This window comes from Clarias gariepinus, chromosome 8 (assembly GCF_024256425.1).
Source record: "Clarias gariepinus isolate MV-2021 ecotype Netherlands chromosome 8, CGAR_prim_01v2, whole genome shotgun sequence".
NCBI lineage: Eukaryota > Metazoa > Chordata > Actinopteri > Siluriformes > Clariidae > Clarias > Clarias gariepinus.
In genome coordinates, this window is record NC_071107.1 from 16,494,701 (window position 1) to 16,515,000 (window position 20,300).

The 20,300-nt window shown below is 37.6% G+C and overlaps 3 protein-coding genes across 4 annotated transcripts in view; 2 read left to right on the forward strand and 1 right to left on the reverse strand.

The window, feature by feature from the left end:
• Nucleotides 1-1,017: 1,017 nt before the first annotated feature.
• Nucleotides 1,018-3,898, reverse strand: LOC128529254 (steroid 17-alpha-hydroxylase/17,20 lyase). The gene is made up of 8 exons (XM_053502659.1): nt 3,558-3,898; nt 3,305-3,443; nt 2,956-3,185; nt 2,776-2,862; nt 2,479-2,688; nt 2,074-2,243; nt 1,883-1,986; nt 1,018-1,741 (listed from the first exon to the last, which is right to left on the reverse strand). Exons 1-8 carry the CDS (start codon nt 3,867-3,869, stop codon nt 1,449-1,451), a joined length of 1,545 nt encoding a protein of 514 aa, XP_053358634.1. The 5' UTR covers nt 3,870-3,898; the 3' UTR covers nt 1,018-1,448.
• A 1,897-nt stretch (nt 3,899-5,795) lies between these two features.
• borcs7 (BLOC-1 related complex subunit 7) lies at nt 5,796-8,251 on the forward strand. The gene is made up of 5 exons (XM_053502660.1): nt 5,796-5,960; nt 6,508-6,570; nt 6,714-6,757; nt 6,865-6,885; nt 6,988-8,251. Exons 1-5 carry the CDS (start codon nt 5,829-5,831, stop codon nt 7,037-7,039), a joined length of 312 nt encoding a protein of 103 aa, XP_053358635.1. The 5' UTR covers nt 5,796-5,828; the 3' UTR covers nt 7,040-8,251.
• A 3,240-nt stretch (nt 8,252-11,491) lies between these two features.
• Nucleotides 11,492-20,300, forward strand: part of cnnm2a (cyclin and CBS domain divalent metal cation transport mediator 2a) — a 15,504-nt gene continuing 6,695 nt past the window's right edge. For both annotated transcript variants that reach the window (XM_053502957.1, XM_053502958.1), the window contains exons 1-3: nt 11,492-13,297; nt 19,741-19,884; nt 20,002-20,139. In XM_053502957.1, the coding sequence (XP_053358932.1) occupies nt 11,866-13,297; nt 19,741-19,884; nt 20,002-20,139 (1,714 nt within the window). In that variant the 5' untranslated portion in view covers nt 11,492-11,865. The remainder of the gene's footprint in view (nt 13,298-19,740; nt 19,885-20,001; nt 20,140-20,300) is intronic.

Genomic DNA, 20,300 nt, shown 5'->3' on the forward strand with positions numbered 1-20,300 from the left:
ATAACTGTTTTGCCATACTGTAAATATTAACAGTAGGGTATTTTGTGACATACTGTAAAATTTACAATATGCAGTTGTACTTAACATGTTAGTTACTATAATTATTATACAGTACCCTACTGTATAATAATTATAATTATGTCCCACATGCTAAGTTAAAAGTCATGAAGCTTCCTTGATGGGTGAATGTGCCCGTCTGACATATGGGGTGCTTAAAAATAAAAACAAAATAAAACTCTTTACTGGTGTGTTATGAAATGTAGCTGGTTTGACACCTCCATTTACAGTAAGTCTTCTTAACCTCCCAGCACAAGAAAATTGAGCAAACCAATGTGACAGACCCACAATTCATTTAATTAATGCATTACATCAGTCCATGCAAAGAAAATGGAAATCACCACCTCTGGATCTGTCCACAGATCGGCATCAATGCAGCTGTGGGATGGTAAACAGCAATGACATTTTCGCAGCCATGCTAATTGATAAAGATACATCATGCCATGTTGAATTTTGGGGTGGGGACGTCATTTTGTGACGTACTCATGCTATTTACTTGTGCCGGCTATTTTGGTTATGTACATACCTTTTGTTTTGCAATGCCAAACTGTATTTGGGAAACGTGCTAACAATAATATACAGTACACTATATACGCTAAAAGTATTCGCTTACCTGCCTTTACATGCGTATGAATTTTTATGAATTACACTGTAATTCATAATCCAATGGTGTTCTAATAGGCTGAGGTCAGGACTCTGTGCAGGACAAGTTCTTACACATCAAACACGCTCATCCATGTCTTTATGGACCTTTTTTGCACTGGTGCGCAGTCATGTTCAAACTATTGTGGGGTTTTTCAGGAGTTGGGCTCAGTAGTAGCCGATTTATAAATCTGTATTTTCTGCTATGGGTAATTTTTTTAAATAAACCCTTAAACAAATGAGTGAGAATCAAATAATGCGATTAAATAACCAGTAATCAAAGAAATCAAATGCCACACTGATACTGACTCAAGTTTATTGACTCATTTTACACAGCACATTATATACCACTAATATTATAGTAGTGAATCTTATTTATAGTGAAATATCAATACACACCAACTGTGTTTTGGAAAAATGAAAACAAATTGGTGAATTTATGTATTATTACATGACCTCCATGTCTGGTTTGCTCAGACCTGTTTACAGGCATTAGATGTGAGTTTGTGACTTTACTGTTTCCCAAAAAAGATATATTCAAGGTTAATAATTTCTAAGATTATTTTATTTCTACAAATCTTTGCTGCTAAAGTCATTACGGTATATAAACAGTATATCCACAATTAAGTAGCAAACTGAGCACTTGGTTTAAAACAATCTGTACAAACAAAATTCTTTTGTTCTAATTTTCAAAAAACAAATATCTATACGAAGTCTCAAAAATAAGTGAAAAAAATACATTTAACATATTAGCCTGACTTAGACTCTTGGCTCTGTACCTTCTTTTCCCAGCCTGTCCTGAGCCTGGCAATGACTTTATATTTCTGGGGTTGAAGAACAACCCCAAATTTGCCCTGCAGCTCGGGCAGAGGCTGGCCAGCAGGCACTTCCAGAGTGAATCTCTGCAGGATCCATGATAGGAAAAGGAAGAGCTCCAACTTGGCCAGGGCCTCACCAAGACACACACGCACTCCAGCACCAAATGGGAGATAACTGGGTGATGGGTAGCACAGGCTTTTTTTTTCTTCATCAAGGAAGCGTTCTAGGTATGAAATAACAAAAAAATGTATTCAGTAAAATATTCCCCCCCCCTCAATTAATGTAGAAGTAAAAACATTGACTTGGATACCCCAATGGCTCCGGATTGGATATAGTAGTTAATCGTCAATTGTGTTTCACTTACCCGGGTTGAACAGTTCTGGGTTTTTCCACTCTTTTCCATCATGGTGCAAAGACCACAGATTGACGATGACTCTCGTCCCTTTTTGTACAAAATACTCTCCTATACTGTAACACAACAGACAGAATTAGAGATGAACACAAATGTAAACAATGTCCAAGTTTTATTGTCAGTACAATGTAAAGTGGAATTACCTAGCATCTGAGAGAGCTACGTGAGGGATGAGAAGTGGTGAGACTGGCCGGATTCGAAGCACTTCCTTGATGGTGGCCTCCAGGTACGGCAGATTTCCTCTGTCACTAACCTCGGGGTGCCTGTCCCTCCCAATCTTAGCGTCTAACTCTTCCTGAATCTTTCTCTGAACCTGCAAACCATATAAACTAAATCATGTCACTTTCTTCATGTAATTCCCTCTACATGCAATTTCCCACTGGTGGAAGTGTGATGCATGTTGAATCTGATAGCATGATCAGTTATATTAATAAAATATATAATTAATATAATATATTGATATAAATGATGAAGTATACTTTAATGTTCTATATTGTTTAAAATTTTGTGACTAGTAAGACATGATAGGAAAATAACCAGTTAGTTACCTGTGGATTATGTAGTAAGTAAAGAACTGTCCACTTTAACACAGTGGTTGTAGTCTCCACTCCAGCACCAAAAATATCCCCTACAGTCATGAGTAGATGATCATCAGTAAGACCAACATCCTGAGTGCTTGTGTTGTTATTCTCTGAGCTGTATTTGGCACGGAGTAAAGCATCCAGCAGGTCTCGCTGGATGTTTTCACTAAAGTCTGCCTGCAGATGGAGACACATTTCAAGTAAGGTAAAGTGAAAAATGCCAGAAAGTGAACTAATGAAATTGTGTGGATTGCTGGATCTCACCTTGTGTTCATCATATTTCTTTTGAAGGAGCTTGTCTCTAATGGAAACACAACTCCTAAGCATTTTTAGATCTTCATTTGGAAAGAGCTATACATGAAAACAGCGATGGTTTGTAGGTATTCTGATTGTGACGTGTACTGAATACAATAGTCTGTGTTATATTTTGAGAAAAAGGTTCACCTGGAGCCATGGAAAGATGTCCACCAAACTATCCTTGGCAACTGTGTCCACAATCCCCTGGCTATACTGGAGCATAGCTTCAAATTCAGGATCTCCACGTTTATATGAGGAGCTAAAACAGAGGGTACATACTACATTTGTGACAGCACGGGTCAGCTCTGGGCCCAAATCTACTGCAGAGCTCTGTAGGTTAGTCAGGTTTTCACACATAGAGCTCGCCTCTTGGCAAACTGGGAGGAATAAAAAGAAAGAGAATGTGTTATAACTTTCTAAAGTGGGTTTTTAGAATGTGGTCTGATGAAATTGTGAGCTATGGAGTTTTATTTTATAAGCTGTTTTTCATACATACTTATTTTCTCAATGGATGCAATTCCCTCTCCAAACATGCACAGAGCTCCATGGACAATTTTTCTATGAAACTTCCATGTGGCACTATAGTCAGCAAATGCAATGTCTTTCCCATCCCGTGTTAAAATGTCTGTAGTAACCTTGAAAAGAGAGATTGTTTAAAAGGACTTTTTCCTTGTAAATCACTGCTAAACTTTCAACATTGTTTAATAACAACATAATAGAAATGTTAAAGACTGATAAAGGCTACTTACAGTGCGTGGTCTTCCTGCAAATATTTTCCCTTTTTTTAGCAGGACCTCCTTTGCATGGTGAAGACTGTTGATGATGATAACTTTATGAGAGCCCATCATAAGAGAATAAATGTCTCCATATTTCTTCTGCAGCTGCTGAAAGAAAATGTGGGGTGGACTGTCGCTCCTCAGGCTTAGAAGACTCCCGATAACTGGGAGAGAAGGAAGGTGTGGAGGAGCTCTATCATCTCCCAGAAAGCCATGGATTTTCCTCAGATAAAAGACTGCAACAATAACTGCAGAAAATACACACAAACAAATAAACCATGCCATCCCTAGATGTTAAGAGATTTCAATTAGACCTGCATTAAAAAGTACACTGGCACTCCACAGGCTGTGTGGAAGCTCTCATGGGTATTTTATATGGCTTCTTCAATGTCATCTCCTTGACCTCAGAATATTTCCACCTTTGCTATCTTCAACAGTCAATGTCATTTTTAACTCATAAGAACAGAGGTTTTCTTTTGCACATATCATTTTACAAAAGTAAAAGTAATTTTTGTGTAATATCAATATCTTAAATATAGATATACACACACAAAACCAGGCATTGTTTACACTGCAAGAATATATTAACAAGTAAAACTATTTAGAATTTATCTGGTGTTTTCAATTTAACATATATTAAAAAATATATAGAATCTAAATATTAATCTAGATGTAACAAATCTAAAATTATTAAATCTATTTCTAGGCATACATACCAGTTTTCAAATCTTGCATTTGTGTGTTATGTTAGTAGATAATTTCGTTTTTTCTTCTAAACATTTTCTTTTAACATTATTAAAATTTACTGCTGATTATTATTATTATTATTATTATTATTATTATTATTATTATTGTGTGTGTGTGTGTGTGTGTGTGTGTGTGTGTGTGTGTGTGTGTGTGTGTGTGTGTGGCTGTGTGTGTGTGTGTGTGTGTGTGTGTGTGTATTTGAAGGTAAAGACAGAAGACTTAATTTCAAGAATAGAAGAAAAAGGGGCTGGTGAGTAAAACACTATAGCTTTTATAAATGAATAAATAATCTTGTCTTGAAACAAATAAAACAACTATAATTATTTAAAAAAAGATATAAATGAATACATTTAAAATTGTAATTGTTGTATTGCTGTTGCAGTTGAGACGAATAAGCATTTTATAATGTGCTGAAAATCAAATTTGATTATTTTCCTATAATTACTTATATTAATATTACTTATTATAACAACATGGCTCATCATAAGTTATTAGCTGTATAATGTTTTCTTTATAATAACATAACATAACTGCACCATTTACTCCATTTCAAGATAATACTGCTTGCAAACCATTAAGAACATGTGTTTTGGTGTGATTTGAATAGGTACTCAAATATATAGTTTGGTCTGACTGACTAGCAGATGTGAAAAAAAAAGATCAACCAACTCACTGGTTCACTGGTTGATACAGACTAATGTGTTTCAAAGTATCTGACAACCACGTTGACTTTGCCCAAAGAGATGCTGCTGATTAGGGAAAAAATGACAGTACCAATATCGCACCAGGCTTTCATCAGTGTAAAGATAATATAAAAGCACCTAAACTGACTTAAATCCCACAGCATTAAAATACAACACTAGACTGCAAAATTTGTTTCAGCACCAGAATGTCTCTTCTGGTTCAGTCACTTTTGGTCATGATAAGATGATTTAGCATGTTGGTTCAAATCACAGCAATAATTTGCTATGTGTTTGTGTTGTGGCATAACCTTATTTGATGAGGATGGCCGAGCATAAAATATAAATTAAATGAAATAATAATAATAATAAGAAGAAGAAGAAGAAGAAGAAAACAAATGCATATTGAGTATGCATATGATCATGGAATGAGACGATGATCAACTAGTGATGTATCAGGGGTTAAATAAACCGAACCCCCTGAGTATCATATAAGTAGTAAGAGATTAGATTTAGATTATGTTTAAAAACTGCTAATAGAAAAATGATTGAAAAATGATTTCAATCTAATTGATTGAAAATAATAGAAGTGCAGAGTTTAAAAAATAAATTATATCTTTAAAAAAGTAATAATGTGATATTCATGAATAAAACATTTTAAATAATCTTTTGTACTCTATCTGTTTCTGTTTTCATGTATGACGTACAGATAGCCTCTTAACGGTGTAGTTTTGGGGATCTCATAATGGTGCTAAAAGGTCTATAGCATTATTTTCTCGCCAGGTTTGGCCCTCGGGTTGTTCCGTAGTTTTCAGCCATGGCTTCCTCAGAGCCGCAGCCTCGGTTCGGTCAGTCTGTTAAAGGTTTGTTGTCTGATAAAGTCGGCTGTTGTAGTGGAGATGTGATCGCTCTTACACGCCAGATATTAAAGGGATCCCGTAGCCAAGAGGTAAGTGCTGCACGCGCGCTAACTGTCATGTGTCTTGGCTCACAGTCTAACTGTTAGCTTACTGTGTTTGTAGCCGCAGCTAGCATTAGATTAGCATGTGATAGATTTAGTAATTAGAGCCCAAAACACAAGCTGAAATATTCATATCTGACAGAACGATGATTTGCATTAAAAGCTCATTATCATAGTCAACTATATATGATAAATTAACATTAACCTGAAACGTATTTACAGCAAATTAATCCAGCGTCCGCTTTTCATATTGTTAAAATTCCCTTAAAAATCAATTACGATAGGAATTTATCTAACTGCCTGTCTGTCTGTTTTTCTATCTGTCTGTCTGTTTTTCTGTCTTTCTGTCTGTCCGTTTGTCTGTATGTCTGTCTATATGTATGTGTGTATGTCTGTCTTTCCATCTGTCTGTCTGTCTGTCTTTCTGTTTATATGTCTGTCTGCTTGTTTATATGTCTATCTTTTTATATATACACGTCTGTCTATCTATATGTCTGTCTATCTGTTGCTGTTGTCTATGTCTGTGATTTTGTAGCTGCTCGGTCAGGCAGCAAGAAATATGGTGATCCAGGAAGACGCCATTCTGCACTCTGAGGATGTAAGCACTTCTCAGAATTTCATTATATTTCTTTATCTTAATAAACAACCAATGAATCTGCAACTGTTTATAAAATATAAAGTTTAGCTCAGGTGGAGGTGAACATGTTTGAATAAATGTTTTCCTTTTTGCATGTGTTGCAGAGTCTAAGGAAAATGTCTATAATAACTACTCATTTGCAGTATCAGTAAGTATAACGCCACTGCCAGTAATGTAGATTGGTTTAGTAGACAACCTGATTGCAGACCCTTTAAGTCTCAACAATCATACCATATCTTGTTTTCTTTCCTTCAGGCAAGAAGCCATCCAAAAGAAGTAAGTCATAACAGAAATCCTGTTTGTTATAGTGGCTTTATCTGTCAATTAATGTTGAGAAAAACTGTGATGAAATATCTCTGTCCTTTATCCCCTTAACAGTGTGGAGCACTCACGAATCCTTCAGGAACAGCTTATACACTTGTTAAAATAATGCACTGGCAAGCTATATTGATGACAGGTTTAACTTGGACTTTGGGTTGTTCCTCACACTTTGTGCAGAGTGTTGCACTCCAAAGAGACATGTGCGCTTTGATTGTCTGCTAAATAGTCCTGTATGTCTTGAGGTAACGTCTAATTTACAGGAATTATTTGTCTATGTTTTGTTTTTATGTAAGTTCATAACCAACATTGTTAAATTTAATCATTTTTAGGTGAAAACCTAAGTATTGTCAGTGTTAAATGTGCTTGCTTAAAACAAGCACATTTTAATTAGCAGTTTACTACTGATTTATATGTTAACTTATTGTGCTTTTTGCCTATTTGAATGAATAAAATTGTCTTTTTTAAAATCATTGTTATATGCTCAAGTGAAATCACATTCTCTGCAGGAATGTCAGTAGAATGTGTAATAAAGCCTCTCCCACTTGTAATATCAGTAGTGCTTCAGCAAGGTCAAACAGATGTCTGTCCTAGAGCACAGCCTTGATCATTACTCCCAGAAAGCTTTGGATTACCCTTCAGGGTTTTTACTTATCTCTGCAAGCTGTGTGCACAAGAATTTTAGACAAAACCAGCCTAAAGGGTGCACAGACAATAATAACACATAGGATCAACTATTAAAAAGAGTCTTTGGAGTATAACTTGGATAAACAGAAATGTGTTTTATCCAAACCTATTTCGAGTTTGGATCCATAGGCCAACTCTTTCTTAAGCTAAATGTTCTATTTTTTATTTTTTTTATTTTAGACCCAATAAACAATAGAATATTGAATAGAATCAGACCTATTAAGGTTGCAAATTTGATACAAAGTGTGCCTTGAGTGTAAACAAAATGTCTTGTGACCTTAGAAGACTTTAGAAGTGAGAGGTAAAATTGTGTAATTTATGTACATGACTGTTGGATTGAAGGTTTAGGTTGCTGTCCTGAAGTTGATTGCACCAACATGCATTATACCTGTGTCTAAGTGGTTGTAATTTACTGTACATTTAAGACTGTTTCACCTTTTTGTGAACTGTTTGCATGAATTGGCTTAATGTAAACATGTAGACAGTGCAGTTTTTACTTTAACCACGTTACACTTTTTAGCATGAACTGTATGTTGGTATGTCACACTCAGAGTATTCTTAATAGTTCTCTTCTTTAAATGATTTTAGATCATATTACTGTAAATGTGTAGTATAGTAAAATATCTATTTTTCTGTGCAGATCCTCTACTTGTGTTTTGTTGGCTTGTCCAACTAGGTTGGATTCTTCAGCAAGGGAAAATGCATATTTGCATGTTTGTGATTATGCTGTTTTATTGATCATTTGGAGCAAGTGTGCAGACTTTAAAGCAGTGTGGCAGAAAGCATATGCACAGGCATAACCTTGGTTGAGTTAGTTCATGTTAAAGCCAGTTGATAATTTAATTTTACAATCTTACAATGTGGTTAATACTGCCTCAGTTAAAACCTGTTGGTGCCCCAGAAAGACTCTCCCAGTTCTGAGAATCCATCTTTATCAGTCCTCAAGGTCCAACAGAAAGAGAGAGAGAGAGGACTTTATGCCAGGTAATGCAGTGGAGAGATAAAAGAATGTTAGTCCTATCGGTTTGGACAGACAATTATATACGCTTGCTGCAGACTTAAGTGACAATTTATTTTGGAAATGTGTTTTTGTGCAAAAATTATGTAAAACCTTTTTAACAGTTTAATTTTATCATTGAAACACCTCTCTGGTGCCTGGAAAATCAGGGTAATGTTTTGAGTTTTAAAGTTTCCCTTGTCTAAAACTGCTTCTGCTGTTCTTTTTTTTTTCTCTTAATAAGGCACTTTTATCAAGAATATTTAGTAGAGTTATTGTTAATGGTTTTGGCTCCATCTACAGACAAAGATTGTACAATGGCCCTTTTGTGGGGTAAGCAAATTTACAGCAGGGATATTAAACATTTCTGGGTGTTTTATATAACCCATCTGCATAGGTTTTTTACTGCTCTGTCACACCTCTGGATAAACTTAAGTTGTTAAGAAATTAAAGGAAAGTGAACTGAAAACACAGTCATTTCAATACTTTTCTGTAGTTTTTATTATTTACAGTACTTTACAAATACAGTACAGTCTTTTAATGAGATGCTGTACTGTTTAATACTCAATGCCACATCTTAAAGCAAAAGTGATCATTTTCAGTATCTGCCTTATCATTAGGCCCACAGTGAATCCAGAGCATATCCTGGGAATAAACACTGGATAAAGGCAACATGCACACACATACATGTACTCATTTAAACGAAAAGCAAATGATCTTAGCCAGTCCACCCACTAGCATGTTTGACAAGGTGGAAAGACACAAGAAAGAGCAGAAAAAAACATACATGCACATGAGGAGAACATATGGAAAGTCACTCAAGCTTGGGATCAAACCTGGGTCCTCACCATCCCAGTTATATGTAAAGTCCATGGCAGAAAGGGTTTTATACTACTTTCCGAATAGTGCTGAATCAGACTGTTATTTTGCTGGCTTGTCTAAATACTTTATAAAAGCAATATGAAAGACCTTTAGGTGGTGATTAACCATAACATTTAATCCCCCTGGCAACATTGTCTTGGTCTAATTTCTGCCACCAAAATAGTGCTAACCTGTTGATGCAACCTCTGAAGGTGTGCTGTGCAATCAAGACATTAGCAACAGATTATTCAAGTTCTGTAAACTGCAATGTGAGGTCTGCATGGATCTGGTCTGTCTGATCCTACTGGATTGAGATCTGTGGATATGGGAGTCAATTCAACATCTTGACACACTTAGACATGTTTCTTCAACAATTTATGAACAATTTTTGCAGTGCGGAAAGCTGCATTTTACCGCTGAAAGAACCCACTGTCATTAGGAAAATAACCTCGCCATGAAGGGGTGTAGTTATACTGCAACAACGGTAAGGAAGGTGGTTCATATCATGGTAAAATCTACATGAATGCCAGAAGCCATGGTTTCCCAGCAGAACATTGCCCAGGGCATTACACTGCCTTTGACAACTTGCATCCTCCCCTAGTGCATCCTCAGCCATTTTCCTGAAGTTCATGTCCTGTATCTTGAACTTTTTTTTTTTTTTGCATCGCACCACACAATTGGCTGATTAGTGAACCACATAAACAAGTACAGTGAGGTCAATAAGTATTTTATCACCCTGTGATTTTGTAAGTTCTCTTACTTAGAGATCATGGAGGAATCTACAATTTTCAGCATAGGTGCATTTCCACTGTGAGAGACAGAACCTAAAAAAAATCTGGAAATCACATTGTATGATTTTTAACAATTTATTTGTGAATTACTGTTTTAAATAAGTATTTGATCACTTGCTTATCAGACAGATTTCTGACCCTCAAAGACCTGTTATTTGTTCTGTTGTTTTTTTTAATAAACATAGGGCTCAGGATTGTGCAGTGTAGAGTTACTTATCCTTTTCTTCTGGACAAAATAGAATATGATGCAATATATTTTAGTTTATTTTAAACAACTACACAAACATGACTGAGCAAAAGAATGAGTCACATACGCAAATAAATAGATACACATGATCATGTGTTTTTTATTGTTGTTTTTTGTTGTTTCTGTGACCAAAAATGCTTATTTTGAGATTTTTCATATTACAGTAGTGGTAAAGTTTACCCTTTATAAAAGTAGTTAATGATAACTTTTGTTCTACCTAACAAATCCCAAATACACAGTTTGAAGTCTATCACACACCAGCACACACAAGCTGGTGTCTATCACAAGTTATCACACACCAGCAAGTCTTACACATAAGTACATGTATTTCTTTTAATTGTCATTCACCTATGCTGTGTTGAGTTTTAAGGGTAAACCAACACTCAATCTAACTGGCCAAACCTGGATGATTACATTATAAATACTGAAATAATATATAAGTACTTAATTCATCAAATGTGGATATAAATTTATTAAATTGTATTACAATTTGAGTTTAGCCATTTGTGGTGTTCTAGTGTTATTTCTAATCCAAAACTGGGATTTACTGTAGCTGCATAGATATATTTTTAATTGTTCATATTTAAGGGCAATAGCAGCAAAACAACATAGAGCACTATTAGAACGACAGTATATACTCATCGTCCACTTTATCTGAAACACCTCTGCATCTGCTTATTTGAAGAATTATCCAACCAGCCAATCATCAGGCAGCAGTACAATGTCTAATACCGAGCTGATACCGGAACTTTAACGAATGTTTTGCAGAATGAGGAAAAGGTGTGATTTCTGGGAGTTTTACCATAAATTGTGGTACCAGAAGGATAGTTATTTATTTATCTATTTATTTAACCAAATTAGAGTTTTTATGCACAACAGTTTCGTTTTCTAAATTTTAAAATTTCCCACCATTTCATGTTTGTTTGTAGAAATGTCACCATGCTGTTAAAGCCATTGTCAGATTTTAACGGTCTCCTATTTTTCAAGAAGTCATTATAAACGCTATAAACGCTTAAACTTTACACGTTCTGCATAACGTCATTTGCTGTGCGTTCAGGTTGTTCCCGCCTTCATTCGCATGCTGCCCCCTGATTGGCCCAGGTCCCTGTCAGTCAGCAATGCGCTGGAGTGGAATAACAGTAGATTTCCCAGAGAGCGCGCGCCGGAGTGTCATCGGGCTGCTGTGAGCCGCGGTGTGTGTAATGTCAATCCTGTCGCCTCACACAAGACAGCTCGTAGCAGAGATGAAGGCGGACTCGGACTCGCTCTGATCGCTGCATCCCGGTTTCATTCAGCAAAACCCTGTCCCATGTGAAAAAGGGCAAAGCACTGGACTGCATTTGCCCACTTCTAATATGGCGGCGCTCAGCCCGGTTGGATCGCTGACTGTTCTCTTTTTATTTGTCACCGGCGCTCTGATAAGCCGCTCGGACGGCAGAGACGCGGCGGAGGAGACCGTCATCATCGGCCTGCGTCTCGAAGACACCGACGACGTGTCATTCATGGACCGAGGCTTCCTGCGCGTTAGCGAGAGATCGCGCGTGAAGTTGCGGGTCTACGGGCAGAACATTAACAACGAGACGTGGTCCAAGATCGCGTTCACGGAGCAGGAGCAGAGCAGCGGCGTGTCCGGGGTCGCAGACGCTCCAGCCGGGTACAGCCAAGCCTTCCAGCCTTGTGGCATCCGATCGTCCGATATCATCATTCTCCCCAACGTGGATGTGAGCCGATCCACGTCCGGCGTCATCGAGATAGAAGTGAAACCCCTGCGCAAAACCGAGAAGAGCAAAGTATACTACATGTGCGTTGCCGCACCAACACCTGCTGCCGGCGGTGCGAACGACGCGTGGTCTGAACACACCTGGATCTACCACGAGGGGCAGGATACCAAAATGCTCGTCGTGGAGGAGAAGAAGTTCCTGCTGCCTTTTTGGCTGCAGGTAATATTTATTGCAATGCTGTTGTGCTTGTCCGGCATGTTCAGTGGACTGAATTTGGGTCTCATGGCCCTCGACCCCATGGAGCTCAGGATAGTCCAGAACTGTGGCACAGAGAAGGAAAAAAAATACGCAAACAAGATTGAACCGGTGAGGAGTCAAGGAAACTATCTGCTTTGCTCACTGCTATTGGGGAACGTACTCGTGAACACCACCTTGACCATTTTGCTGGATGATATCGCAGGCTCTGGTCTGATCGCTGTGGTTGTATCAACCATCGGTATTGTGATATTTGGAGAAATTGTGCCACAAGCAATATGCTCGAGGCACGGGCTTGCTGTTGGTGCAAACACCCTGGTTTTAACCAAGTTCTTTATGATCCTCACTTTCCCTGCATCGTATCCTGTCAGTAAACTTTTAGACCATGTGCTGGGACAGGAGATTGGCACGGTGTACAACCGAGAGAAGCTCCTTGAGATGCTCAGGGTTACTGACCCATACAATGATTTGGTCAAGGAGGAGCTAAACATCATTCAGGGTGCTCTGGAGCTCAGGACTAAGACTGTGGAGGATGTTATGACTCCTCTGCGTGACTGCTTTATGATTGCAGCTGATGCGGTCCTTGACTTTAACACCATGTCGGAGATCATGGAGAGCGGCTACACGCGCATCCCTGTGTTTGAAGGGGACAGGTGCAACATTGTAGATCTCCTCTTTGTCAAAGACCTGGCCTTTGTAGACCCAGATGACTGCACTCCACTGAAAACTATCACAAAATTCTACAGCCACCCCCTGCACTTTGTCTTTAATGACACCAAGCTGGATGCAATGCTAGAAGAGTTCAAGAAAGGTAGAAGTCAAATCCACCCTTGCATCTCAGTTACCCTTTAATTTCTAGTTTCTAACAACAGCTAAACATTTATAAATAATGGTACAAATTTTAAATGCTATCAGCATATAACATCTTTCAGTTAGAGGCATTTATGCACTACACAAGTCAAGCCGGGATTTTTAATTGTGCAGAATAACAGGACACAGTTATGAGAGTAAAAACTACCTTTATTTCTCTCTATAGTCCCCTGCTATACTTATGCATCAGTTTCACTAGTGCTCAGATAACATCAAGGTAGAAAGTTTTCTCAGTACGCCAGAGCCATGATCGGACTGCCTGCATTGTCATTGTCACTGCTGAAATACTGGCCTCCCAGGAACTCCTTTAATGGCCCTTTCTTTGATATTATTCCAAGCCCTAGTGAAAGACTGGTATCAGTGCTTTAGTGTAGCAGGAAATTATGTAGAAAAATAAAAGTAGTTTTTACTCTCATAACTGTGTTCTGCTATTCTGCACAATCAAAAAACCTGGTTTGACTTGAACGCTTCTCGAACATTAGAAGAATATTTTTAAAGCATTGTTTATTTGACGCTGCAATCATGTTTTGGTGGTTAATAGTCACATTATTTACGGTGTCAAAGGTGTTTTTGCAGCCAGTAATTCAGTGTTATTGTTTCTTATCGAGTTTATAGCAGGTAAGGAGTAATGTTTAAAGAAAATACTATAGCAGAGCCAATAAGCACGGCCAACTTTTTTTTTTTTTTTTTAATGAAAGAACTTTGGTTTAGAAGCAGATCCACTGTTGTAGTGGTTTATCAAGTCACATGCATTTATGTATCGTGATGCACCACTATGAAACAAGAATAATCAATTTCAATTGTTTTATATGTAGACATAAACAAATGTACCGAAGTTAAACATTATAAGGTAAAACCGTGCAGTGCAGTTTGTCTCATATCTTATCCGGCCCTTTATAGGAAAACAAATGCTTGTAAGTGCAAATATTATTTGTATACCACTTGGCCTATTTCACATTTCATAGATGAAGTGCTAGTTTATTTTCCCCACTGACCACTTTTCTGCAAGTATGATATCAGTATCATCCCCATGGATATGGATATGGATATAGTTTCATCCATTCATATCACTCTCTCCCCAAACTGATCAGGCTTGTGTTGATCCTTTGCAGCCTATTGCAGCCGTTCTTCTGCTTTTCAGAACCGAATAACAGTGTTTTGGGTTTATTAGTACACTATTGAGGTGTCTGTGCATGTTGACCTTTGACATACCTCTGCCTACTTTTCACATTCTTCATCATAATTCAAAAGATTCTTTAGCAAGCTTAGTCATACAGTCAACAGTAGTCATTGTTCATGTACTGTGTTGTTCAGTGTTCCTAGGTTCACCACATCTTGCTTTCTTCTTTCTCATTTTATAGATTTGTATTCGTAACAGCTCCTTTCTTGTGACATTTCTACAGAGTCTCTGAAGTAAAGCCTCTGGTTAAGACTGGCTCTCTTGTGCATGTCTTGTGAGTGAAACTGAGTTTATCTTCCTGTGAAGAAGTGACTGCAAAGCCAAATGGCCAAAGCATTTTGGTCAGTGTTTAAAATACATTGTTTACAATGTAGTTGAGCTGGTATAACTATAGCTGTTGGGTGATTTTGGATCAGTCCAATACTGACAAGAGTTCTGCAGTGAATATAAATATGAATTTAAAATGAACTAGAATCTTGAGTTCAGTTATAATAACGTTGACCACCTTTCAGCTCTAGTGTCCCTATTATTACCTGGGGATTCTGCATGTTTTCCTGTTGTCAGAATGGGTTTCCACTGGGGTCTCTGTTTTCCTTCCCCCTCCCCAATAACATGCATATACTTGGATAAATTATGTAAAATTGACCCTTGGCATATGCATGTTTGTCTAAGTACACGGCTTTGAACTGGCATCCCATCTAGAGTATAATCCAACGTCCCGCTAGGTGTACTTAGAATAGGCTCCAGATCCACCATGACTACCAGGATAAAGCGCATGAAGCGGTTAATGAAGACAAACGAATGGCAAAATGTTTTCTCATGCATTTACTGGGGTATTTAAATATAATGCAACACCTTTAAGCAAGGCTTTCTTAAAACTGGCAGTCATTTGCATTACATTCAGTCTTCTTTTGTAACTGCTTAATCTTGGTCAGAATTTTGGTGGATCCAGAGCCTACAGTAGGAATGAGGCAGGAATACTCCCTGAATGGGCAAATACATTCATCACTCACTCACTTTTAGGGCTGCAATCCATGCCTGCAAGTAGCCAGTCTTTTATTAACATCAGTGCTCCATTCTGAAATTATGGCAAAGGTTGAATATATTAAACAGTATGGATATAAAGGCTGATAGTAGTCGTTGCGTCTACAGAAACAGTTAATTGTCCAGTGGGCTATGCAGGCTTGTAAAACAGTCCAGCATTTCACAAATGGTAGCTCAACGGAAAATGGACTTAAACAGATTTGGGTAACAATTGTGATGAGTCCATCTACAAAGCCTGTCTTAAAATGCCACATATTTCCTATGCAAAGGACTTAGTAACACCCACATAAGCAATTCTCCAATGTTTGTCGTGACGTACGTGTCAACTGATGTTTATTGAAAACAAAAGAAAGCAAATCCTCCATGGGCTAAAGCATCATTACTCATGGTCAAGCTTACCAAGGGATGACTATACTCTACTATTGTGCTATTTATTCTGCAGTTAATTAGCTTTAATACACTGCCAATTTGATTGGCCAAATTATCAGCATGTTTCAAGCAAATAAAACAACTAATAAGATTTCTGACATGATTAGAATTGGGTTAACAAATGTCCAGTGCATTATTAAAACCTGTGAGTATAGTACTGAACCATCAACTGCTTAAAGTCGCATAATAAAAAATGGACAGTAGAAATCACAGCAATGTTGATTTAATTGTTGAAAAGCTTAAAGAGCATTTCCACACACACAATGTGAGAACTCACAGAAGTAACACTGAACAGCTGGAGGGATTATAAGAAAAACACTTGTTGGTGGGGTTAATTAGTTTGATGGGGAGCATGAAGATTGGACTTTGGAGCAATGGAAAAAGTTTAAAACACATTTAGTGTTAAACTTAGTTTCCCGGATAATTAAAGCTTGTATACATTTCTCTGTAATAAGGGGACCTGCTAAATGCTGTATGTGTAAAAAAAAAAATGCTGATTTTTTACACATGGTGACAATATGTGTAACCATGTTGAAATGTACAATCCTCTAAAGTAGGGTCAGGAATACAGTTGGGTCTGCAGAAAAGCATATACTGTAAATGGTGCAGACATGTTAAGAAAGACCATACATCTGTGAATGATGGTCCTGGCAAAGGTGGCTCTGTGCCCACTGCAGTCGTCCCTGTGAACATTCAGGGAGTGGAACGACTGATCATTGAAAATCAACAGATAAATTGTGGAAGAGACGGATATTTCTATGGAAATTGTACACACAATCATTCATCAACAACACTTGCCATGTTTACTATACTGTCCTGACCTCGCTCCCAGCCATTTGCACCTTTTTGGGCCATTACAGAAGTTCCTGAGACGCCAGCATTTCAGACGTGAAGCAGGCAGTGTGATCATCGCTCTGGCATACTGAAAACAATTTCTGCATTGATAGTATCCAAGCACTAGTGGAACTCTGGGAAACTAAGTGCATTAGTGTAGCAGGGAATTATGCAGAGAAACACTTGGATGTTTATTATTTTTCTACAGTATAAAAGGACACCCAATATTGTATACTCTCTTATATTGCAGCAGTTTATATAAATAATATTGCATGGTGCCGTGAGTAAGGAAGGTTGGTAAGAAAAAAAAGCAAGTTACCTGAGTTTACCCTGCAGACCAGGCCTAATGTTTTCTCAGTAATCTTTGTGTTTTGATACTTTACAGGTTTCAGACTGTCATCTTTTACACATTCCCAGCAGATAGCCTTTAAATGTCTTCATTCAACTGATTAGTGGGATTCTTTTTTGTATTTGTCAATTTGATTTAGGGAAGTAACTGAAGATTTATACACTATCAGAATGAACAGATATACATACCAATCAGGCGTAACATTTTAAACACTCACTAAATATTGAGTAGGTCTCCACTTGGATGGACTCCTGTGTAGTCCGATTAATAGAAAGGGTATAAATAAATAAAGAGCATGTTCAGTGAAGGAGCGATGCTCCTAAAGGATCTGTTGGTCAGTTTTTCCAGAATTCAAAAACTGTACCAATTTTGCAGGCAGTGGTGGCTCAACGGTTAAGACGTGTGGGTTACTGATCGAAGGTCGGTGGTTCAAGCCCCAGCACCGCCAAGTTGCCACTGTTGGGTCCTTGAGCAAAGCCTTTACCTCTCTCTGCTTCAGAGGTGCTGTATCCTGTCTGATCCCAGGTTCCTTAAAGGGATAAATAATTTCACTGTGCTGTAAGATAAATATTTAAATATATACAGAGTATATATTTTTTAATACATATTTTCACTGTTTTAAGTAGCATAGTGAAACTGTTCATAAGTAATTAAAATAAATCAATTAATGGATCTAATATTGTTACTGCTTGGTAGCTGGTAAAAAAAGACTATTCCTTTTAAGTCAGAACTTCTTAAGTCAGTAGATTTTCTGGTAAGTGTGCATGTAATGAGTGGGAGAATGTAGAATTTGCTATTAATAACGGGAAGGCTTGTATAACTTAGAAGCGTTAAATGTGGTTTGTGTGGAAACTGTTTTGTAAGGTTCTAAGGTAAAGAACTGACTAACATTTATTCCCATGGATTGTTATTTCTTTCTCAATGTCTTAATTTATACCTTAGACATGGAGGTTTTACTAGAATATTTTCCACAGACTCGCCATCCACAATCTCATGCACTATTTATAGGGAACCTTCATCATGGAAAAATCCATGAAAATCCCTTTCCACAAATAATGTGAAAAAAATGTATATATATGTGTGTGTGTGTGTGTGTGGTCCGCATTTGCCAGGCATAAAACAAAGGATAACTCTGTATAAAAGTCTGTCGCCTAGTCATGTGAGCAAGTGCTCATTGATAGAAGTTGTTTTGGGAAGAAGCAGCATGAAATGGATTGACAACACACGTAAAGTCGTGATAAGGATCTAAGTGTGATGTGAAATAGTTTCTCACAATTTCCCCCCCCGAGAAGGACGTACTTCAGTAAACATTTCTGCAGATGGAAACTATGTGAAAAAACAACATTTTGAGAATGAGAAAATCACAAAATCGTATATTAATGATCAGCCTGAAACCGACTTGCCCTAAAAGCCTCTGTGTCATTAGGAAAAATCTTACACTTATTGGAATCAGCTATATTTTTCTCTTCTCTGTTATCCCACATATTGCAGTTATAACAACGCTACAGCTGATCATTTCTCAGTGGCTTTTGAAAGAAATTCCACCATGTCTGAGAATTTTCTTTCAGCAAATCCTCATTGGCTTATTGCTTTCATACGTATTAACTTATATGTTAAAACGCCTTAAAAGCCAAAGGCTCAAGGTTTTCCATAATTGGTATTGGCATTCAGAGAAGACATTCATGCAGACACTATACTTCCTCCATTGTCACGCCGGTGAGAGCATTTGCCCAACCAGAGTGGAAACTTCATTTCAGGTCTAATATTAGCACGGGCCCCGGAAAATTCCTTTTAAATGATCACTAGCTGAGAAACAGGAAAAGAATCTTCAACATTTTGGTTGATAGTGCTGGGCAGGAATTTTTAAACAGCTTATTGAGTGGGGGTGGGGCGCCTGGGAAAACAGATGTGGAACCACAGGAGATTTGCTAAGGAAATGCAACGAATTGATGTTTGACCTAATCCATGAGTGTTTGAACAATTTCTTGCTCAGCATCATCACTTTTATCTTTTCTCATCATCCATGGGTGGAGGGTTCTTTAAATAAACATTTTTTATCACAGTCCCATAGAACTGAAATGACAAGGATATTAGGTAATTTGAAATAAATGATTGAAGCTACCATGCAGATTTTTATGTATGTATTAAGCAATTCAGTTTTTTCAAATCAATTTATTTGTGTAGCATGAAGGTTGTTGTCTCAAAGCACCTTTACAAAAAAGATTCATTTAAAATGCAAAAAATGAGTTCTTAGTTCTTAATAAGCCAGGTATGATGAATGTAAAATCTCCCTGAGATGATATAAAGAAGAATCCTAGAGAGGACCATTTATCAAAAGGAAACCCATCTTCAATCAGGTGATACCGGATTGTACCACCATATATAGAATAAAGCCCATCCGTATCTGTTGTATGGTCAAAAGTATACAAATATGTTTTTGTTTAACATAAAGTCCACTTTCTTGAGGTTACTAAATACTCACTGATGGAGAATTGGGTGCAAAACTGTGTCATATGTATCTGACACTTGTGTGTATTGGATTTTTTAGGGAAATCTCACCTGGCCATTGTGCAGAGAGTCAACAATGAAGGAGAAGGAGACCCTTTTTACGAGGTTTTGGGTATTGTTACACTAGAAGACGTCATCGAGGAGATCATTAAGTCTGAGATTTTAGATGAAACCGATCTTTACAGTAAGTGATTTACAGCTTTGCTCTACCTACTGATATGGATCTGCCTATAAGTACAGTAGGATATGTATGAATGTATATAGAGTATTTCCTACAGCCCTTTTTGTTTCCCTGTTAAAGCTGACAACAAGACAAAAAAGAAGGTAACTCATCGGGAAAGGAAGCAGGATTTCTCAGCGTTTAAACCGACAGACAACGAACTTGGGGTCAAAATATCACCACAGCTTCTACTGGCTGCCCTGCGTTTCCTAGCAACTGGTGTGTGTGTGTGTGTGTGTGTGTGTGTGTGTGTGTGTGTGTGTGTGTGTGTGTGTGTGTGTGTGTGTGTGTGTGTGTGTGTGTGTGTGTGTGTGTGTGTGTGTGTGTGTGTGTGTGTGTGTGTGTGTGTGTGTGTGTGTGTGTGTGTGTGTGTGTGTGTG